Source organism: Triturus cristatus, chromosome 4_1 (assembly GCF_964204655.1).
Source record: "Triturus cristatus chromosome 4_1, aTriCri1.1, whole genome shotgun sequence".
NCBI lineage: Eukaryota > Metazoa > Chordata > Amphibia > Caudata > Salamandridae > Triturus > Triturus cristatus.
In genome coordinates this window covers 1334562182-1334583550 of record NC_140585.1, presented here as the reverse complement: position 1 = coordinate 1334583550, position 21369 = coordinate 1334562182, and the positions used below count along the sequence as shown (strand labels likewise).

The 21369-nt window shown below is 41.8% G+C and overlaps 1 protein-coding gene across 1 annotated transcript in view; it reads left to right on the top strand.

The window, feature by feature from the left end:
• The window catches only part of SEC22B (SEC22 homolog B, vesicle trafficking protein), a 176972-nt gene that overhangs the window by 94867 nt on the left and 60736 nt on the right, over nt 1-21369 (top strand). The window contains exon 2 of the mRNA XM_085654812.1: nt 7797-7906. Coding sequence (XP_085510938.1) covers nt 7797-7906 — 110 coding nt within the window. The remainder of the gene's footprint in view (nt 1-7796; nt 7907-21369) is intronic.

Genomic DNA, 21369 nt, shown 5'->3' with positions numbered 1-21369 from the left:
ATATTAATTAGCTCTTGCCTCTCAGCTGTTTTCAGATGGCTGGCCGCAAACCAGTTGAAATTTAATGCAGGAAAGACAGAGCTACTCTTTTGTGGCAAGGGTGCTGAGACACCGCTGCAGATCTTCTGGCCAGCTGATGCCCCTGCCCCAACAGCAAACAACCTGGTGGTGAAAAACCTTGGGTTTAAATTGGATAACCAGTTGTTATTCCATGCCCAAGTTAATGCAGTAGTAGGCATCTGTTTTGCTCTGTTGCGTCTTCTACGGAAATGTCTTTTTTTTCTGTCCAGAGCCGCCAGACAACAGGTGATTCAAGCTCTGATCATATCCAGGCTGGATTAAGGGAATGGTCTCTATTTAGGCATGCCTACCTATTTGCTGGACGGGCCAGAAGGCAGCAGCCTGTACCATCTTTGAGCTCCCTCGTAATGCGCATGTGTCCCACCTTCTTAGGAGCCTTCATTGGCTCCCTGTAAGGAAAAGAATAATCTTTAAGACTCTGCTCGTTACCCAGAAAGCCCTATATGGGTCAGTACCAGGTTATCTCAAACAGAGGATCTCTCTCTATGCCCCGCAAAGAAACCTCCGTTCCTCCAACCTGCTGCTAGCCAATATCCCCTGTTTTAGCGGTAAGGTCTGGGGGGAAGGCGCTCTCGTTCCTCTGACCTTCCCTCCTCTGACCTTCCCTCTGGAACAAAATGCCCCTCCAGCTGAGAAACAGTGAATCTACACCCCTGTTCCGAAATAGACTGAAAACTTGGCTCTACTCATGCCCGTAGCTCTTTCTCGCTGCTACCTCTCAGCCCCAGGACACTTCTTGGAGTAACAGTGCGCTCTACAAATACCCCCACATAGACATATATATTCTGTAAATATGTGTACTTGCCCCAGGCCTTTTTAGTGCCATGTAGTTGGATACAATTTATGTCAGTGTTCTCATTATTTCAAAACTTCGATTTTAGCCTCTCTAAAAATAATTGGATTCAATCAAGTCTGATTTTGCCACCTTTCTGCAAATCCACATACAAGGGCTGGAGGTATGCGGGAAGCGGTAGTTACAGGGTGGTGATGCCCGATGAGTCTGTGCACACCTAAAAACTTGCTCATTTAAGGATATTTACCAAATTCTCACCAATCATTTTCCACACTGGAAAAGATTAGAAACTTACTCATGGCAAGGGCAGGAGTAAAACGATTTGCATGGAGTGGAAAGAAGGGGATGAAAGTAAAGTGAATCAGCACTCCGTAGATTTTCACATGCGCAATATATTCATGCTTATTCACAAATGGTATTCACAAACGTTTCCTTGGAGTAAAGTTTTCATGCCAATTTCTGTGAATTCCTAACAATTGGAAATGTGCATCAATGTAAAGGCATAACTGTGCTGTAGGTGCATTTTTGTTGGTTTTGTTAATCTGACCCTGTGACAAATTGGGTTACTGGTTGGGGGGGTCGTACTCCAGCTGCAACCACAATCCTTGTCAGGGTGAAATCACAAGAATCCCCAACTTAACCAATACTCAACCTTCTAGTAGCTTGGCACAGAGCAGTCAGGCTTAAGTTGGAGGCAATGTGTAAAGTACTTCTGCAGTACTTCAAACTGTAATAAAAGGAAAACACAAGAAAACTCCCACACCACGTTAGACAAATAAAGTAAACTTTAGTAATTATTTGATACCAAACCGACGAATATTCAATCAGTAGAACCAGAGATATGCAATTTTAAAGATTAACTGAAAATAGCATAAAAAAACACAAATCGTCACTCGTGGCTATCTGGTCGTGTGAGACCTAGTGAAAGTCACAAGTTTAGGATGACCGAGATGGTATGTGGGGCGGCTACAGGGCCCAGGTTAGTCCCTCTGAAAGAGTTACCTTTAAAGTTCGGGCAAACGAGTTATGTTCACAGTGGAAGGGGCCGAAACGAGCAGTGAGCATCACGGATGGTCTTCGATCTAGTGTCAAGAGGAGGCTTGTCGTTGAGGACAGGCATTGCTGTATCATGAAGTTCCTGTCTGCATCGCAGACGGTCCTTGATGGAGCTTCTTGTTGGCAGCCCCTGCGAGCTGTTGATGCTGTAGCGTGAAATGTAGATCTCATGCTGCTGGAGATCGTTTATGATTGCTGTAGCATGAAGAGTCGGTTTCGTCTTTGCGTTGTTGGGCGGCAAGATCTTGCTGCTTATGTGCTTATTGCAGTTTGCAACAAGCCCAACAACTTCAATGAGACTCAGCTGAGGCCACACCAAGGGTCCTGGAACTGAGCAGCACCACTTGGGGCGGGAGGGGCAGGACCTCAGGCAGCAGGTGAGCTGGGCAGTTCCAGGGAGCCTCTGGATCTTATGTCCTTGTAGCTCAGTACAGTTGGTCAGCTGGCTGACTCTTGGAGTCACTTCAGCCTTGGATGAAGGGTGCAGGCCAAATCTTCCTTCGGAGCAAGCAGAGTAACAGGGCAGCAGAGCTGTAGTACTTCTGGTAGCAAGGCAGCACAGCAGTCCTTTGTCTCTAGTATCCACAGGTCCAGCTGTGTACTGAAGAATTGGTGTCTGAGGTCCAACACTTATACCTAGTGCTTTCTTTGAAGTTGGAGAAAAATTTAGAGGATTCCCTTTGAAGTGCTCAGGTTTTTTGTCTCTGCTGCTGCGGTTCCAGACTAACTACAGAGGGTATGCAATCCTTTGTGGGAAGGTAGAACAGTCAATCGGGTAATTGTCAAGCGTGCTACTCACCCGTGAGGGTTTCAAGGCTCTGGGGGGTTAAGCAGCTCCGGTCAGTCAAAGAGCCTGGTCTTGAGGGTCCTCTTGAAGATATGCAGAGGGGGCACATCTGATGTCTATCGGGAGCTCATTCTAGTTCTTGGCTGCGATGTAGGAGAAGGCTGTTCCACCCGTTCTGGCTCGGTGGAGCGTGGAAGGAGATTCTCTCCTTGAGGTGTTGGGTCCAATGTTGGGGAGGCATTTGTAGGCTTTTTCAAGTGGAAATGGGGCTGTGCCTAACTCTGCCCTCCAATCTTGCCAGTGATGGCCCATCCAGGCACACTTAAGCTCTCTGTTGTGTGTGGCTGTCTAGGAGGAATACACAAAGACCAATTACACTCATTCATGTGACTCAGAGACCGGCTGCAAGTACTAAATAGATAGTGCAGAAGAACGCCAACTTTCATAAAGTGAAAAACAACAGTTGATGGACAGAATGCAGAACAATGTTATACATTCACCCCAGTACAGAGATCTGGGCCTCAATCCATCGTTTTTTTGCTCACCATGCCATTCCAGTTTGAACCCAGCCATATGCAAATCAGTCTTGATCATGTGCCTCATGGGAACAGTCCAGCCCGAACTGCCAAGCCAGGTCCTTCCTGGACTGGAAACAAGCATCCTAGGACCGGTTTCGGGGTTTCACCCCTCTTCAGCCAGGATAGCTTGATTCCAGTGGCATGAGGAGCCTGGGCTCACTGTGCCACTGGAATGAAGCTATCCTGGCTGAAGAAGGGTGAAACCCCGAAACCGGTCCTAGGATGCTTGTTTCCGGTCCAGGGAGGACCTGGCTTGGCAGTTCAGGCTGGACTGTTCCCATGAGGCACAGGGTCAAGACTGATTTGTATATGGCCAGGTCTAAAGTGGGGTGGCATGGTGATCAAAAGAATGATTGATTTAACCCAGATCTCTTGACTGGGGATGAATGTTTTGATTTGTTCTGCATTCCGTCCATCAATTGTGTGTCTTTTAACTTTCATAAAGTGGCATTTTCAAAATTTTAGTTTAAAACCAGACTTCCCCATAAAAGCGTATTTTTCATTACAATTCCATAGGTGCTAAACATGAACTGTTTAGCTATTTCCATTTGGAAGTTACAGCTTATTAAATGTAATAAGGTAGCTCCAATGGTAACCTATGGAAGCAGCAGGCCTTGCAGCAGTGAAGAATGGATTTGAGTTTTTCAGTACCAAAAGATGTAAAATGTCATGTCCTACTTCCTAAATACATTGCACCCTGCCCTATGGGTGGTTTAGGGCCTAACCTAGGGCTGACTTATATGTAATAAAAAAGAGGGTTTGACATGGCAAAAGGATTTTTTGCCAGGTCGAAATGGACGTTTAAAACTGCTCACAGGCTGCAATGGCAGACCCGAGTCAGGTGTGCCAGGCTACTTAAGTGGGTGGCACAACAAGTGCTGCAGGAGCACTAGTAGCTTTTGATTTACAGGCCCTGGTTACATGTAGTACCCCTTTACTAGGGACTTTTAAGTAAATTAAATATGCCAATTGGCGACAAACCAATGCTACCATGTTTAAGTAGTGAGCACATACACATTAGCACTGGTTACCAGTGATAAAATGCACAGAGTCCTAAGGCCATAAGTGAGATCAGAAAAATATGGTGGAATAAGGCAAAAGGTTTGGGGGAAGCCCACCCTAAGGCTGACATGTCTAACAGACCCCTACTTTATTTTATTGTTGCCAATTATAGTTTTACACCGATTCTCAATTATTAATCTTTTATTTTTTTGACGTGCATGAAAAACATTTTACTAAATGGTGCCTCAAGAAAACGGTGATAGGGTTGCACAACAGTGTAGCAAAACATGTTTTTCAATGTACTATTTTATGGTGTACCTTTTTGAAAACAAATAATTCATTATTACTATTCTACAAGCCTCAAATTGTTATATTTTGCCAGCATGTGTACAGGTTGGTATAGTGGAAGCCCTGTCTGTGATGTAAGCGTAGCTCGCATCTCACTGAATTTCCATAGAGCTACCTGGATTTGGGAAAGATTGATTTCCTGTTCAAGACTTGTTTGAAACACAAGTCCTTGTCATATGCCACTCATCAATGGGCACAAAAAAAACTGGTGCTACTTAGGTAATTCAATTACTCAATAGTTTTCTTGACATCTGAAAGACTTGAATACAAACCTTTTAATCCACATCTGCATTGAATTTTAATCCAGTTTAAATTACATTTACAGGTGGAAAAGTTTAAATATCTAAATATGTAAATTGCACATAATATGTGAGCTACAAATGTATTTTCAGAAGGTGGTATACCTACCATTAGCAAACGTGTTTGCAGAAGGTGGCAGACTCAGCAAAGTGTAAGAATAGTGGCCCAGGTGATTCAATTAAAATTGGGTAGTAACTTTGCGGGTGTTCACTCTGAACGGCTAACCTGCACCGGCTTAGACAATACAATATTTATGCAGATTGTGTATACTGAACAGTACCAATCCAGACTGTGTTTAGTGTGTGTATGTAGAAGCATGTAACATATATCTAGTCAAGTAATGGTACCCCGGCTCCTCTATTACTTTGCAAATGTCCCGGTGATCCCCCTGCAACCTTTCTTTCGTGAGTTTGACTCCCTGCTGATATGAGGGAAGGGTTGCCGCAGAGTAGCCTTGACGACACTACAGCTGCCATGAGATGGGGGTGGGCTGGGGGCCCGTCCTTAGAAGCCTACTTTCTGGCAGCCCAGTTACAGTGGCTATTGTGCTGGATGGCTGGCCAGCATCTGGAAGAAACGACAACACAAGCGGGGACTTTGACAATTCTGGAGAAAACCCGAATGCTCCTTCCAGGGACCAAGCCCAACCAGGCCCACCCCCTGCTGGTGAAAGTGACCAGATCCTGTGCGCTGCGCATCCATCGGCTAGCTAAAGCGGCACCTATGTACTCCCCACTGTTACCACTGGCTGGTCTCCTTAGGGGAAGCGGGCACTCTGCAGCTGGCGAATTGCGAGTGTGGACAGATCATGTGCTCACTGAGACAGCGGTTCTGTTCACAGACGGCCAACTGATATCATTTGAGGGATTGACGGAACAGTGCGGGCTCGCCGTTGGACAGTTCCTATTACACAGGCAACTCATTGCCGACTGTAGGAAAACATGGGGCCTTACGACCGGGGAACCCAAAACGCACCCAGTGCTACACACGATTTTAAACATGGGCACAGGGCGCCACTTGATCATGTGGATATCCAAGTCGGTTATGGAACTTATAAATAAGCCGCTGACGAGGCTTCGACTCAAGCGGGAGGAAGAATTTGGTCGCGCACTACACGACAAAGAATGGCTCACATCCCTGGAACATCACAAAAACGTGTCCCGCAAACAGCGATTTAAAAATATCCAATTTAACATACTACATCATGCTTATCTCACGCCGGAACGGCTTAAGCGCTTCTTCCCCACGTCGCAGTTTGACTGTCCTCACTGCCACACACCCGACACCTCATTCATCCATATGCTATGTACTTGCCCCACACTGCAAGCCTTTTGGGCAAGAGTACATGCCACACTGCTGACGGTCACAGGCTTGACGGGACTTAACACGTTGGAGGCCTGCGCCCTAGGGATTTTTAAGTGGCACTAACAGAGAAAGGTGGAGACCTGATTTGCGAACCTAGTCATACTCCTTGCTAAGGGCAGCATCACACTGCACTGGCGATCACCTAACGGTCCCCCAATAGAGGCATGGTGGGGGGTGGTCAAGAAATGGGGTGCGGCCGAGGAGGACGCCATTTGACGGGAGGAAGCACGCTGCATTCGGCGAAATCCCATATGCATGGAGTGGTCGATGCTCCTTCATGACTTCACACATGCGCAAGACACCCCTACGGACACCCAGGTGTCACCCAGACAGGGCTAGGCCTGGGTGAGCCTCGAACCCCACTCACATCGCCTGTATGCGATCATCTCCCTACTGCCCCAAGCAACACACCCCACGCGTCCTGATGGGGGATCACCCCCGGGAGTTACTAACCCCGTGACATTCAATGCCACTACCCCTGCCCCATTTTCCGGAGTTTCGTCTCCCCGGTTTGGTTGTATAAAAAGATGCGGTGTCCTCCCGAACACCAGATGGCGATAGCGAGGGTGCATGAGCAACACTTGAGTACCGGATATCTCAATATGTCACCTCCTATCCCCGGATAGGCACACATCGTAACGCACCATAAGCGTCAAGGCAGTTTAGGCCTCAATGGGCTGGAATTTATTCGTTATGTTAACGTGAATAATGAATGTCATGCAAAGATAAAAAAAAAAAATCATGATTGTTGTATACCTTGCAAGAAAACCAATAAAAAAAGGTTTATGAAAAAACATGTATCTAGTTAAGGACCGACATATAAAGTGAAAATAATGTTGGACTTGGTTTGTTTATCTAACCCTACGTATGCATAATGTATTAATAGCATACGTGGTAGGAGTGCAAAGAGGGGTTGCAAACCAGACTTACAGTTCATACTTTAACTACTTAAAACGATTTTACCTGTAATGTATCAATAATCAGAGTCATTTATATCGTTATTAACTACCTTGAAAATCAGAATTCCCTGGACCTATTTTGAACACCCTTATATACATTGGACTTTAATGTACTCAAATTGTCTTAGTCCTTATTTATTTGTGTGTTTAAATTCCTCTTCTCACTCAAATCTTGGGGCCCTTGCTAATCCAAAAAGAGGGATCATGCACAGATCTCTACTGAGATCAGGAGAAAAACTGGGTCATCAGTGTTACTTTAATTGTATTATACGCCACGTGACTGGCTGTTTCTTTAGAGATTTTCAGATACTGTTGTTACCATTTAAAAAAAAATATATAGAGATTTTAATTTCTTCGACTTAACCCTCCAACAATTTTTGTGTAGTCCCTGCCTGAGTGATGAGGAATCTTGATTTGCTTTCTTTAATGTGATTGATGCTGCTGATTGTGTTTTGAGGTTATAAGGTTGCATGAGGTTATTTTGAGGATATCAGATAAAATTCTAAAAGAAATTGTTTCCGTTTTAGTCAGGTCGGGATTTGCAACAATACCAGAGTCAGGCCAAGCAACTTTTCCGTAAGCTGAATGAGCAGTCTCCAACACGATGTACTCTGGAAGCTGGTGTAATGGCATTTCAGTAAGTATTCTCTCTCTTTGTTAGTACTCTGCATAGCTTTAATGATAAAAGTCCATGTTGTGCAGTTGGTCCAAAACACAATTTCCTGATTGCAGTCCTACCCTGTTGTGTGGTTTTTTTTTTAGTGATTGTGACTGATTTGATGGTTGCTGATTTGATGTGAACTGCCCAGTGACTGTACTCTAAAATGATGTATGTAGTGGAACCAGAATCTAACCTCTGTGATACAAGATTGTTTGCAAAGATCTCAAAGATTGTCACATGGTGTCCAGTCAATTGTTGGGAATAAATTCCATAGTGGAAGAAGTCTATCATTATTACTATGCTGTAGTGTTTTTTATAGTCATTTGAAGAGTGGAGGTCCTTTTCTTGTAGGCAACCACCAGGTCGCTGCTGATCGTTTCCTTCTCTTCTACCGGTCTGATCCGGTGCCCAGCATGGGAACCGTTATCTGTTGATTACCTCAAAGTGGGACCTCCCTTTATTACTGGGCTCAGTTGACATTAGAGCAGGCATGAAGACATAGATCGCTCCAAAAACAGAAGGTGCACATATGGCAACTCTGTTGCTGGTGTTAGCAATGGGAGCAGTTGGCTAAAAGTTGGAACTTTTCATAACACAAACCTACAGATAACAAACCCAAACAAGATACCAGGTGCTTCCGAATCCTCAAAAAAAACTTTTGGGAAAAAGAGGTTTGAAAATCAGCAGTCACAAGAAAAAACATTGTCTGTATTGTGTTTATAGTAAAGAAATACTCTTCGTTTTCCATGGTTAATCTAAATTGTCTTTCTATTTCATCTGGCTGACACCTTAGTTAAGTTAAGGCAATAAAAATCCCTGTGTTGCAGGATGGTTTTGACATTTGGTAGGGTAACTCTTAGGAATATGAGTTTGCTTTTCAACCTAGAGGAAATAAATAGTCTGGAAAAGCACTGTGACCTGGAGGTGAAGGCACAGAGTAGAGAAATATTCAAACTTAATATAGCAAGGACACCAACCACTTATCAGATTGGCTAGTGAAAATTGAACACAATAGACAGGACTTTAGAGCTGAAAAATGACAATAGGGATTACTTGTAAAAGACAACAGAAAGCTGATTAAGTGAAGCTAAAATATTGTTTAATATTCAGTCAGCAAACCGTCTTTATTCGGTTAGTAAAAATCATAAAAGAAACGGACAATCAGAATTTAAGACAATAGTCCATGAAAATCACACTAGATTACATTCTTGAATAAAACATCTCTTAAGAATAATAGTGAAAACATTTAGTTAAAAGGTTGATACAAGGAAATCATTATGAGTAACATCAAGTAACATAATACCGTTAAGTCTCAGGACAAAAATCCTGGAAATCTTTTTTGTCTACATCTCACTGCTCCATTAAAAAAAACTGGCCCCATTAAAACATATAAATTCATTGGACAACATCTGTAAAAAAGATAAAGCAGGTTTAACTTGTAAAAATTGTTTCCCTCTGAGCAAAGGTAAAATGTACTGTTGTCTGAAGGAACTATAATGTTCACAGAACATTACAAAGTGCATGGTGTCTTGTTCTGAGAAGGAGTCACAGCTATAAGGGCCTAAATTTGCAACTTTGTTATATACTCGCGGTTCAGCCGAAAGCTAATGCAGTGAATTTCGCTTAAATCTTGTTAAGAAATAGCGATGTTGAGGATTTGTAACCACTGTAAGATAGGGTTCTATTAACGTACTTCAGTTAAATGTGATATAGGCGTGCACTGAGGGTTTGCACATTTTCATCCCTTCTCTCTCTGCATGGGCTGCAGATAGGAAGTGTCTTTTAATCGAGCCCACATTTTCATGTGCAATCCTTTCTGGGGTCATGTATAAATCGAGACGTCCCAACTTAGCCAACGAAGATTTAATGTAACTAAGTTAAGTTACACTACCAACCCTCTCAAGGAACATACAATCTTTTATTATGGTTTGATTCAGTTCCAAGTCTGGATTCATCCATATCATAATCCACCTTAATATAGGTTGGAGTGCTAAAAGATCTGAGATATAACACAAACCTAACTGTTCATGGACAACATAAGGATTGAGGGACTGATAATAGGCATCTCATAGATGTATTTTCCACAACTTGTAAATCATTGGCTGCCTTATAACTCCAGATATCACTTGCGTAACTCACCAAATGTTATGTTATGTTATGATGAATTTGTATAGCGCACGTACACCGGATTGGTATCTTGGCGCTTCTTGAGTAGGTGATGGAGATATCATGTTCGGTAAGTTAGTCGAATGCCTGTTTGAAAAGCCATGTTTTTTGCAGTTTACGGAAGGTTGTAATATTAGTACAGCTTTTAATCTCTAGGGGCAGGGAGTTCCAGTACCTGGGGCCCAAGAAGGCAAACCTGGAGCCACCAAATCGTTTCTGTTTAAAAAGGGGTATTGTTAGGAGGTGCAAGTGAGTGGATCTCAGATTCCGGTTTGGAATATATCTAGTAATTAAGTTATCAATGAATTTTGGGTTTTTTCCGTTCAAGGATTTAAATATGATACATCCTACCTTAAAGGCGCATCTCTGGGATACTGGAAGCCAGTGTAGCCTCCTAAGAAGTGGGGAAGCGTGTTGGTGTTTATTTTCCAGCAGAACCAGCCTAGCTGCCTGGTTCTGTATCAATTGTAACCGGTTATTGAGATAGGCTGGAATCCCGAAATATAAGGAGTTGGCATAATCAATATGCGAGATCACCATGGCAAGAATGGCTTGTAGTTTTGCTTCCTGAGTTAGGAACCGGCTGATTTTCTTTATTTTCCTCAGTTGGAAGAAACAAGTTGATGACACCGAGCCTATTTGGGTTTTCATGGAGAGATCATTACAGATAGTAACTCCTAAAGTTTTGGCATGCTTAGAGGGAGTTGGTGGTTGTCCCAGTTCATTAGGCCAGAAATTGGGACTCCAGTGATTCAGTGGGCCACCTGTGAGGATCAGTTCAGTTTTATCTGGGTTTAATTTCAACTGGTTGCTGTTCATCCAGTCACGGATGAACAGCATGGTAGCCTGAAATTCACAGATGGATTCTAGGGAGTCATTGATAGGAAATATCAATTGAAAGTCATCTGCGTAATTGAAGGTTTGAATATGTTTTTCTTTAAGTGCATGAATCAAAGGGAGGAGGTATAAATTAAAGAGATGGAGGGACAGAGAGGATCCCTGTGGGACTCCGCAGGTGTTTTTGATCATGGGAGTTGAAAAACCACCAAGATATACGGCCTGGGATCGATCTGTTAGGAAGGATCTGATCCACTCAAGAGCAGTGCCTTCGATACCCGCATCTCTGACACGGTCGATAAGGATGTTATAGTCGACCGTGTCAAAGGCTGCGGAAAGATCCAGCAATACCAATGCTTGAGGGAGACCCTTATCAGCCTTTTCTCTCAGGGTATCCAGCACAGAAAGTACTACTGACTCGGTAGAGTGGGCTGGGCGAAAACCCGCTTGATGGGCATCCAGATATTCGGATTGCTCCAGGAACGCCGACAGATTTTTGGCTACGTGTGCTTCAAGTACTTTGGCCAGATAAGGAAGCAGCGAGATCGGGCGATAATTAGTTAGCGTTTTAGGGTCTGCTCCTGGTTTTTTTAGGAGAGGGATAACAACCGCTTCCTTAAAAGTCACTGGTACCTGACCCAGTGTGAGTGATTTGTTTAGAAAAGTCATAGCTGGACCAGTGCAGAAGGTAAATGCTTCCTTTAATATCCGGAGAGGACAGCAGTCCCTTGGAGACCCGGACTTTACTTTGACCAATAGGTCCTTAAAATGTTCCTGGTTTATTATAGGGAATTGTTCAAGCTTGTGTGGATTCATGGGTTTTTTAAGGTATACTGGGCTTGAGCATAAAGGGATGTTTGATTTAATGGTTTTGATTTTCTCAATGAAGAAATTATTTAAGGCGTCGCATAGGGATTGGGACGGAGTGGGTTTAATCGTTACTCTGTCCGGATTGGATAATTCATTGATAATTGCGAAAATTTCTTTAGACCGGTTGGTAGCGTTAACGATTTTGGATGAGAAGAATTCGGATTTAGCAGCCAGTATAGCTTTTTTATAAATTCCCCGTGCATTTAAGTACATGCTTTTGTCATCGGGTAGGTATTTGTTTCTCCACTTCCTTTCCAAAGAAATACATTGACTGGCAGATTTTGACCAGAGCCTTCACTGGCTTTGCTCTTAAGCGACTAGAGCAGTCAAATATGGATGTAGCCACTCTAGCCATTCCATTCCTTTTAGCTCTCCCTAACTGGGCCCAGGAGCCTATATCATCAAACATGACTTCAAGGTAAGAAAAGGTATTCACTGTGATAATTCCACTACCCTTCAGAACACATTTCCTATGGCCCTTATTTCTGGTGGCCAAGACCAATATGTGAGATTTACTATAATTTGTGCTCCAGTCCAGACTATTCATAAAAACAACAAAAGAGTTAGAGATGCTGAATTCTATGGCTGTTCTTGCTAACAACACCCCTCCGTCGGCATATAAAGGTCTCACCCCCGATGAACTCTAAAAGGAGAAGATAAACTCCTGGACTTGTTGTATCTAACTTCTGTACACAGGTCTTTCTGTAGCTCATGCAAAAAGTTGACTATATTTCTATCCATATTAATGAGAAATAGCCAAAATTTAGCCCTATTGGCTCTATCAAAGGCTGATGTCAAGTCCATAAAGGATAGATGTAACGAGCCCCCTTTGGCTAATGTGTATTTTCCAATGACCATCTGAAAGTTCAGGCACTGATTTAGTGTGCTCCTCCCAGACCTAAAGCCATTTTGCAGGTTGGACACCACATTATTCTGAGCAAGCCATTTTGTTAGACTGGAGAGAATAACCTGTCCTCACCTTAACCACTGAATCTTTAAGGGATATGGGCCTATAACATCGCTGGTCATTGCTTTCCCCATTTTTCACCATCGCTGTAATTATAGACTTCGACCAGGAAGGGTGGTATGCCCACTATATATTCGGCATTTAAAAAAGTTAAAATCCTAGCCATTTGTTGGGGTTCTCTTTATATAAATAGGTGGGACTCCATCAGGGCTCAGCGCTTTATCTTTTGACATATAAAAAAGGCCGCAGCTAATTTTTCTTCAAGTAAAGCCAAAACAAAGTTTCCACCAAGCCCCTTGGCGTGTGTGCTAGACATTTAATCTGGGATAGACCCATTATATCCCCTGAAAATGCTGCACCCAGAAATAAGGTGCTATATTACTTTCCACTATGCTATTGGACTCACCATTAAAATAAGGATGATAGACTATTTCCCAAAAACTGGTGCTACTTTTTATATTAACGTGGAGGAGCCGATTCCATACTTCATTTCTAATTTCTTTCTTTCAGTCAGCTAAAGCTATTTAATATCTTTTCCTGCATAAAGCTATTTCAGTGGTATCCTCAAAATCGATTTCAGGGCTGTGAGCAAGCTTTGATGAGCCTGTGAGCGATTGTTATCAGACCATCTCATCACTGAGGTCTTAGATCTTCCACCCACTCTTGTTAAATTCCTTGATACATGCTTATAGACCCTGTCAAACGCTCTCAGCAATGCTTTGGGCTGTGTGGGAGCCTCTAAACACAAACTAATGTCTCAACCACATTCATTATGTAAATTGTTCAAGAAGTAATCAGAGGAGACCTGGTTCCATTTCAGTCTACACCCTTGATCACAAGGCCTAATATCATAACTCTTAGGCCCTCCTCTAGACACTGCTTCCTCCTCTATTCTCCACTGACGTTTAATTGATGGGTTATGGTTGCTGAACTGATTTCACATAAAAAGGCAGAGATAAATATATAATCAATAATAGAGTGAGAACTCATACTGACAAATGTTGGAATAATCTCTGCCAACCCCTCGCCTTTGTTGCTGTGGACTAGCTGTGCCAAAATTCTGATTAGTAGGTTCCCTTGGCTGGTGTGCTCGAAATGACCTTAGTAATGATCAACCATGGAGATCTCTTCTCTAGTTTGACAAAGAGAGTGACACAGGTGGCTATTGAAGTTATCCAAGTAGACTCACTGAATATTGGGTGTGTTGCCCTTCTGCATAAGTCTGTAAACAAATCTTCAGAGCCAATGAAAGGCCTTATTTTGTGAGAAGGACTTCTAAAAAGTGACAACTAGTAAGCTAGGTGAATATTTAACCCCTTGAGTGCCCCGCCCTTTCCACGCCCTGTGCCGGGCGTTTCATTAGCGGGCGGGGCACATGACGAGATAGTCTCGTCATGGGCACAGCGCAACCGCGGCCCATGACGAGACCATCTCGTCATGGGCACTCAAGGGGTTAAAATCTAGCCTTACCGCAAGCAAATAGCTTGACCCAGTCTCCACCTGGGATGTTTCACAAGTTATGCTTAAGGAGACTAATGTAAGGAAACCACCCCTAGCTCTGCCCGCGAATGAAGGTAAGGCAGGGGAGATATACGAGATGTATCTATCCAGGTAATAGGAGCTGTCTGTATCCAATGTTTCTTGTAAATTCACAATGTGACCGCCCTTTAAAAAATGTAACCACCTAGCATCTGACCTCTTTTTGCTTTACCAGGCAATGTTCCACGTTGTTTAATATTCATTAAAGAGAGTATTATAGGTGTAGTTCAATGCTGTGTCAGTCAGTCAAAAAATATGTCTATTGGACCTTAGTCTTTAACCGTTCCCAATACACATACACGAAATCAATGTATAAAATATTCAAAACAAGCCAATAGAAGTTGTTTAAAAATGACACCAAACAAATATACATTTCATAAATTACTAGTATCCTATAGCACAAATTCCAGCAAAACATGATTGTTAAAATCCATTTAATTAAGTCTTTTGAAAAATTCCATCATCACTAATAAATATCTTCCTAAGTCACATCTAGATACCGCATATCCCCAAAAACTTCAGGAGCCTGCCTTTGATCTAATATACCATACTTTATCATTACTAGTATTACATGTGCTTTTCATGTTGATAGAAATCACAAACTATCTAATAAAGTGCATAAGGTATTACAACTTAGATTCAAACCACATGTGCATTTTCTGTCGTTATCTAAAAGTACCGCTTTTGCAGAAGAACATGAACGGACTGGATTCACCCAAACTTTGTTTTGAAAAAGCAAATCTCAAAGCTGAATTTGGTATGACATCAGTTTATGGAACGATCTAATTAATTTGTAAGGAGGGGTCTCAGAAACTGAGTGGACACTTTACCATTTATGAATGGTAATGTGTCCACTCAGTTTCTGAGACCCTCCTGACTAAGAAAGCAGCACATTCTACGAAGTGCGCTTGAAACAGGCATGCCAAGAATATTGTAGCATATACAATATTATATATGAAGTGGCACTTAGCTCAAAGTGTGCCGTTCAAGTTCTCACAATTTAGAGAAAAATCTCCTCATTACCTGCCTACACAAATTGCGCAATTTGCATATATCCAGACAAATCATGTAAATCACATTTTTGGCCAAACAAGCAAACAAATGTCGACAACCTTACCAAGCACAAATCTTCAGCCTCCCACTGCCAAGTTCTGAGTGACCTACCAGTCGTTTTAGAATACTCACGCCAAAGAAGGTTTCAGTCGGGAGCGGCTAACACCTGGTGGACCAGATCAGGGAAACCAGACCCACATGGGTCTGCAAAGACAAAAGAATCTCTGTGCGTAGGGTACCTCTTCAGTAGATTCCTGTCCTGTCCTCCTCAGTAGATTCCTGTCTCCTGTCAAGACCACTCCCTTGGATAGCCGCTTCTCCGATGAGGTCCACGTTCGGGCGCCATTTGAAGAAATAAAAACCTTTTTAGGGTTTCACTGATACACCTGGTCCTTTAACCCAACAAAGAAGAGATTGGCACGGAAGCTGTAATATCAAAAAGAAGTATTTATTAACCTCACATGAGGGAGACTGTTTCAATACGGTACCCTCAGGTAGCTGTAGGAGGTAGTCTAAGGAGTACAGAGAACAGGGACATTATATCTGCATTTGTTGCATAGTCCGCATGAGACCAAGGGGAGGTACTGGCACATACAAGAATAGTTATTGACTAATATAGGTATACAAAAATTGCTTGCTCAACAAAGTTGGAGGGGAGACATTTCGACTTACATCAGTAAGAACAGCCTGACAGTTATACACTAGGAGCAGGTGTATTGGCAGCTACAGGTCTTTCTGAGCATGTGCAAGGCTCTGGCTCAGTGCTGTAGGAGTTAACTATATCACATGACACAAGCAGAATACAAGGGCAGTCAACAGTGAAGAGGGAGAAAGCACATGGCTAACTAAAATGGTTGCCACAAAACCAGATGCTATTGCAGCTAGTTTCCACACATATATCTCCGATAGCTTTCTCTGTCATAAGTTTTAGTTCTTACTCGCAACTCAACTTTGGACATCCCTACTTGCAAGTTAGTATTTGCTATAACCGATATCCGTTTACATATCTCACTGACAGCCTTTCTGACATTTGGTGACCATCTTAATTGACTTTACATTATCTCATTTTTGACACATCAGAGCGGCAATTTTTTGGGTTGTACCATTTTCGATGTGACTCCAAAATCGAATCACATCAGGGCAAGCAAGGCAGTTAGACCAGTTTCCATTCTTATAGCTTGGATCATTGCTGGGTACGGAAGAGGCAGAACCTTATTTAAACATCTGCCCTCTTCAAAATCTCAATCAAGTTTGCCACTTAAATGATGTATTTTTACACCATAGTGCAACTGAAGGTGGATCATTGCAAGGTGCGCTGATATAACAGGTCTTAGAGATGACCCACCATAATCTCTCCTAAATGTTTTGAGCCAGAATATGGAAGAAAGTACTCTTGCCTGTCCGTATTTGATATGCTCCGTCCACTGCAAATTCTTCCTGAACCACATACCTAAGTATTTGCACCCCTTATTCTGTATTGCCTAAATACCATTATACTTTTAATTTCCTTTTCCAAATACATGAACTTTGGTATTGTCCATGTTTACTGTCAGTTTTTACTTGATACAATCTATGTAAAACCCCTCTAGTTTCCTCTGGAGGCCAATTTTCCGTCATGTCAGTGATGAAAAGATCATCAGCATATAAATGACACGTGATATGAGAACCATTTATTTTGGAGCTAAAACTATTTGTTGCAGCTAAAACTGTGGGTAAGTTAGCTAGTAAAATTGAAAATAAAAGTGGGGCACACCCATGCCTTAATCCATTCTTAATTGATATTTTAATGGGCAATGTTCCTTCTAGATATACTACAAAGTGTGCCCAGTTCTCTCTATGTAATTCTGTAGCATTAGAAGGAGGCCATTAGGAATTTCATATATCTGATAGAGACTTCTAGTTGTAGATTCCTTACCTTTAGAATTCACCCCATCCACCGCCACCCTCTCTACCCCCCATCCCCGGGGTCAGTCTGAATCTGGAGATTTTTCATCAATAGTATCCCTGCTCGTTGCTAGGTGGTGTCAGTCGGCTCTGCGTTCAACGTCGTGCACCCCTTGAATCACATTGTGAGACCTACATAGACGCCACTCGTGTGCCCTGACAGCAGTTCCGGAGTGAGCTAACCCTTAGTTGTTTTTTGACTACACTTTTTTCAACTTTTGTCAACGTTTTTTCTGAGTCTTGGACTCCTGGTGTGTTAAAACATAGGACCGGATTCAGGACCTGCAGATCCTCTAATCAGATGATGTCTGTGATGGATCCGCACCTCATGTTCCTCTGGTGCTTGGAGCGCGACCACGAACTGAAGTCGTACTCCGAGTGCCGGGCCATGAATCTGAAAGCTTTGCTGAAGCTGTTCCGAAAGCTCGGCTCTGCGTCACTCCTGTCCTTGACAGAGAGGAAAGTCCTGAAAACGGTTACAGAGCCCACACTCCTCGTCCCATTCGAAATCTTTGGGACGTTAAGGTAAGCACAAGAAGAAGTTGAAGAATCTTTGGCGTTCTTCGACTTCACCCAGTCCGACACGATGGGGGACAGGGTCGTCGCTCTAGGCCTCCGTCCCCGGAGCCTCTTTCTGAGACGACTCCGCACCTCCCAGCTTTTCTGGGAGCCGGACCATCTACTGCCTGCTTGCAAGAGTTTTATGAGGCCTTGCACCTCATCTTTGGCCAGAATGTGCTCTGTCTTTAGATCTTGATCGTACCAAAGGTGGACGATTAACTCTTCATTGGCTATGTGTGTGCCAAGAAAGGTTGGACAGTGCAGAAAAGGACCATCTCTCGATTGGTTGTCCTCTGCATTAAATTGTGCTGCACAGTGGCAAAGCAGGAACCTCCTGTGGGGCTACGTGCTCACTATACTAGAGCAGCAGCGGCAACCACTGCGTCCCTGTCCTGGATATCTGTCAGGCGGCAACTCATTTTTCTTGAATATGGGCTTTATGATAGCGCCCTGCCAGCTTTCTGTGAAAATTTCTGTTTTTAGTATCTTTGAAACACCAAATGATACATCCTAGTCCAGCCATAAACATTTGTTTTCATTACAATTGACAAAAAGTTGTCCGGACCGACTGCTCTCGTTAATTCTAGAATCATTATGGTCTCTTTCATAACCAACTGTCAAAATTAGGCTGCTATCTCCTTTTTCTATTAGGAAAGTTTCATTACGCTGTGTGTCAGTATAACTGTTTGAATATAGTTCCTCCAGATAGGTTACCCATGTGGCTTCCCCCTTCTAATACATTATCTTCCGTAACTCCTTAACCATCCCTTGTACAAACTTCCAGAATTTTTAAAAATATTTTTAGAATCTATTACATCAAGCATATTTTTCCAACATTTTTCATAAGATGCAGTTTTATTTTTGATGATTAGTCTTTTATCGTCTTTTTCTTTTTTATCAAGGAGGACTTTAGTCTCAGTCGTACCTCCAATTTAATTCTTCTCTCATATTTCCTTATCCTATGTTTAGTAGTCTATATTCTTCATCGAACCATATATTTTTCTTCCTCTTTCCTAGATTCTTTTCCTACTCACTTTTAAATGTGTCCTTTAGTCATAAAACTACCTGCTTAAATATTTCATTGTGCCAATGTATGAAGTCAACCAATATGTCATCCTCCTGAATTATATTTTGTTGCTATTGAAACTTCAACAACAGAAGTAAATGCTTCTGAGTTATCATTTTAGAAAGGCACTTACAGAAGTCCAGTTTTAAAGAGAGACCCTTATCTCTTGCACAATGAACCCCCAAATGTAACTCTAAATGTATGGGACAATGATCCCTCCCTTCCATTTGCATGTCTTCAAAGTGCTCAACCCAGTTGAAAAACCAAGCATGGAAAAAAACATAATCTATTGGGCAACACTGCAAACCATTTATGATTGTTTCCCTAGCTGGTCTATCAGAAATTATACGACCATTTATGCAAAATGAGCCGTTTGTGGACAGAAAATTTAACAATGCAATATCCAGAGTTGTCCATTAACTTCCTAGAAAATTTGGAGAACTAATGTTCTATGCTGATAACAATTCCTTAAACAGTGGATTGCTCTTGCATGGACCTACTATATCATTAAAATTACCCAACCATAAAATCAAAATTGAAGAATATGTGGTAAAATATCCTAGTAAGATCTTTCATAAAAATAACCAGTTGAGCTTCATAATCCTATGCATTTGTTGCATGGATATAAACATTTGTAACAATTATGAATTTAGAGTTAGGTGCAGTGCTACACAATTGTGTTCGGCATTCTGAAATCCATGTACTCTTAGCCTTTAAATACACGTTACAGGCAACCTTAGTAGATATAAGGGCCAGCATAACTCCCGAGGGGCCGCCTGAGCTGTTATTTAGTCCTTTTACTAACTTGTAAAAATCCTCCACTTGAGGGGCATTTGAGGTCTTTAAACAACCAAGTCTCCTGGAAGCATAAGAACCCATACAAATAAGTAATAATGTTAAAAATTCCTTTATTCAATAATTTTGTTTAGCCCATATATTTTCCAGGAGAGTATTGTTATTCTGTGTCCTGTGGAAATATCCTAATTTATGTCACTTAAGTTACTAAACTCCTTTATTTATTTCATCAATGAAGGACAAACAAGGATATCAGTTCCAATCTGTGTAATTATGTTAATCCCTATCATAATCTTCTTAGGGGAACTGTGATTTTCACGAATCCTTTCTACCTATCTTGCACTCTGATTTTTTGGGGTTTTCAAGGCCAGATAGATTTACTTTATTTTTCTCCCAATCCTGTATGGTACTCGAGGGAATTTTTACCAATAGATTGTCAATTCTAAATGTTTTTCTCCAATGAGAATTTGATATCATGATTTAATATTTCACCCTGTTTCTTTTGCAAAGTTTTTCTATGAGAATAATAACATTTTAGTGACCTCATTTCCTGTTCTACTTCCAACAAAGCCCAACTCTTTTATGTAATTAGAAGTGTTTTTTTTGGCTTGGGCATATAGCAAAGGCAGAACACAACCTGTTTAATGGATTTAATTTTCTAGCTCATTTACCATTTGCCTTTTGAAGGGGCTCTAACTAGACACTTGGATTCGTCTCCGCTTGATCCCCATTTCATTATTTAAAATGTTTTCTCTGCTCTCTCTTCCATTTATATTATGCTCATTAAAATCTAGCTTATCAAGTTCCGAATCATGCAGTCTTTCTCTCCTACCTATATTTGTAAAAACGGGGAAGATTTTAATATCAGTTTTCAATGAACTTGGCCCTAATTCAATGATTTTTGCTTCTGCTTACATAGGTTTGCCATACATCCAGGTATTTTTGCTAAAGATTTTTGTTTAGGATTTGTATTTGAGTAGGCACTACCCAGCTGCTCATCAAATCTAGAAATATTTTAAATTTCCCTTCGTTCCCCTTTCTGCATCTCTTTACTCTCCTATAAATTCTCCTGGTACTTGGGATATAACTTTTAGAAGCTAAGTGTGACCCCCACTTTTTAATTGGCATTGGCCAATAGTTCTGCTGTTTTCCACACTGTCCCTTCAGCAATACACTCTAACTAATCCTTCCTTTCAATTACTGTCACTGAAGATGGCATACATGTATTAGTTTGTTTCAGTCCCAAGGCAATTATCTATAAATCTGATTTTTGAGATTTAAAAAAACCTTATTTAATACTATAACTTTAAAGATTTCTTGTAGAGTTTTTTGTATCAGCAACATTATGTTCAGCCTAGAAGAAGTTGAGGAAGCTATGTTTCAAGGTTCAATGAATAATGTGAGTCATGCAACTCTATCTTTATCTGAAGTACCAGTTAACCAGATCATCTCATTGGTATTACTTGAATAGTTATTTTCACCTATTCTTGTGTTCTAATTAAGCATTCAGGACTTTCAGCCACATCCCTAAATTCCTGTGGTTGTAGGTATCCCTCAATTGGGGTAGTAAAAACGTATGGTGATGAGTACAGTCTGGGTTCGGGTGAGCCTCTTTAAAATCTTCTATGTCTATTGCACTCA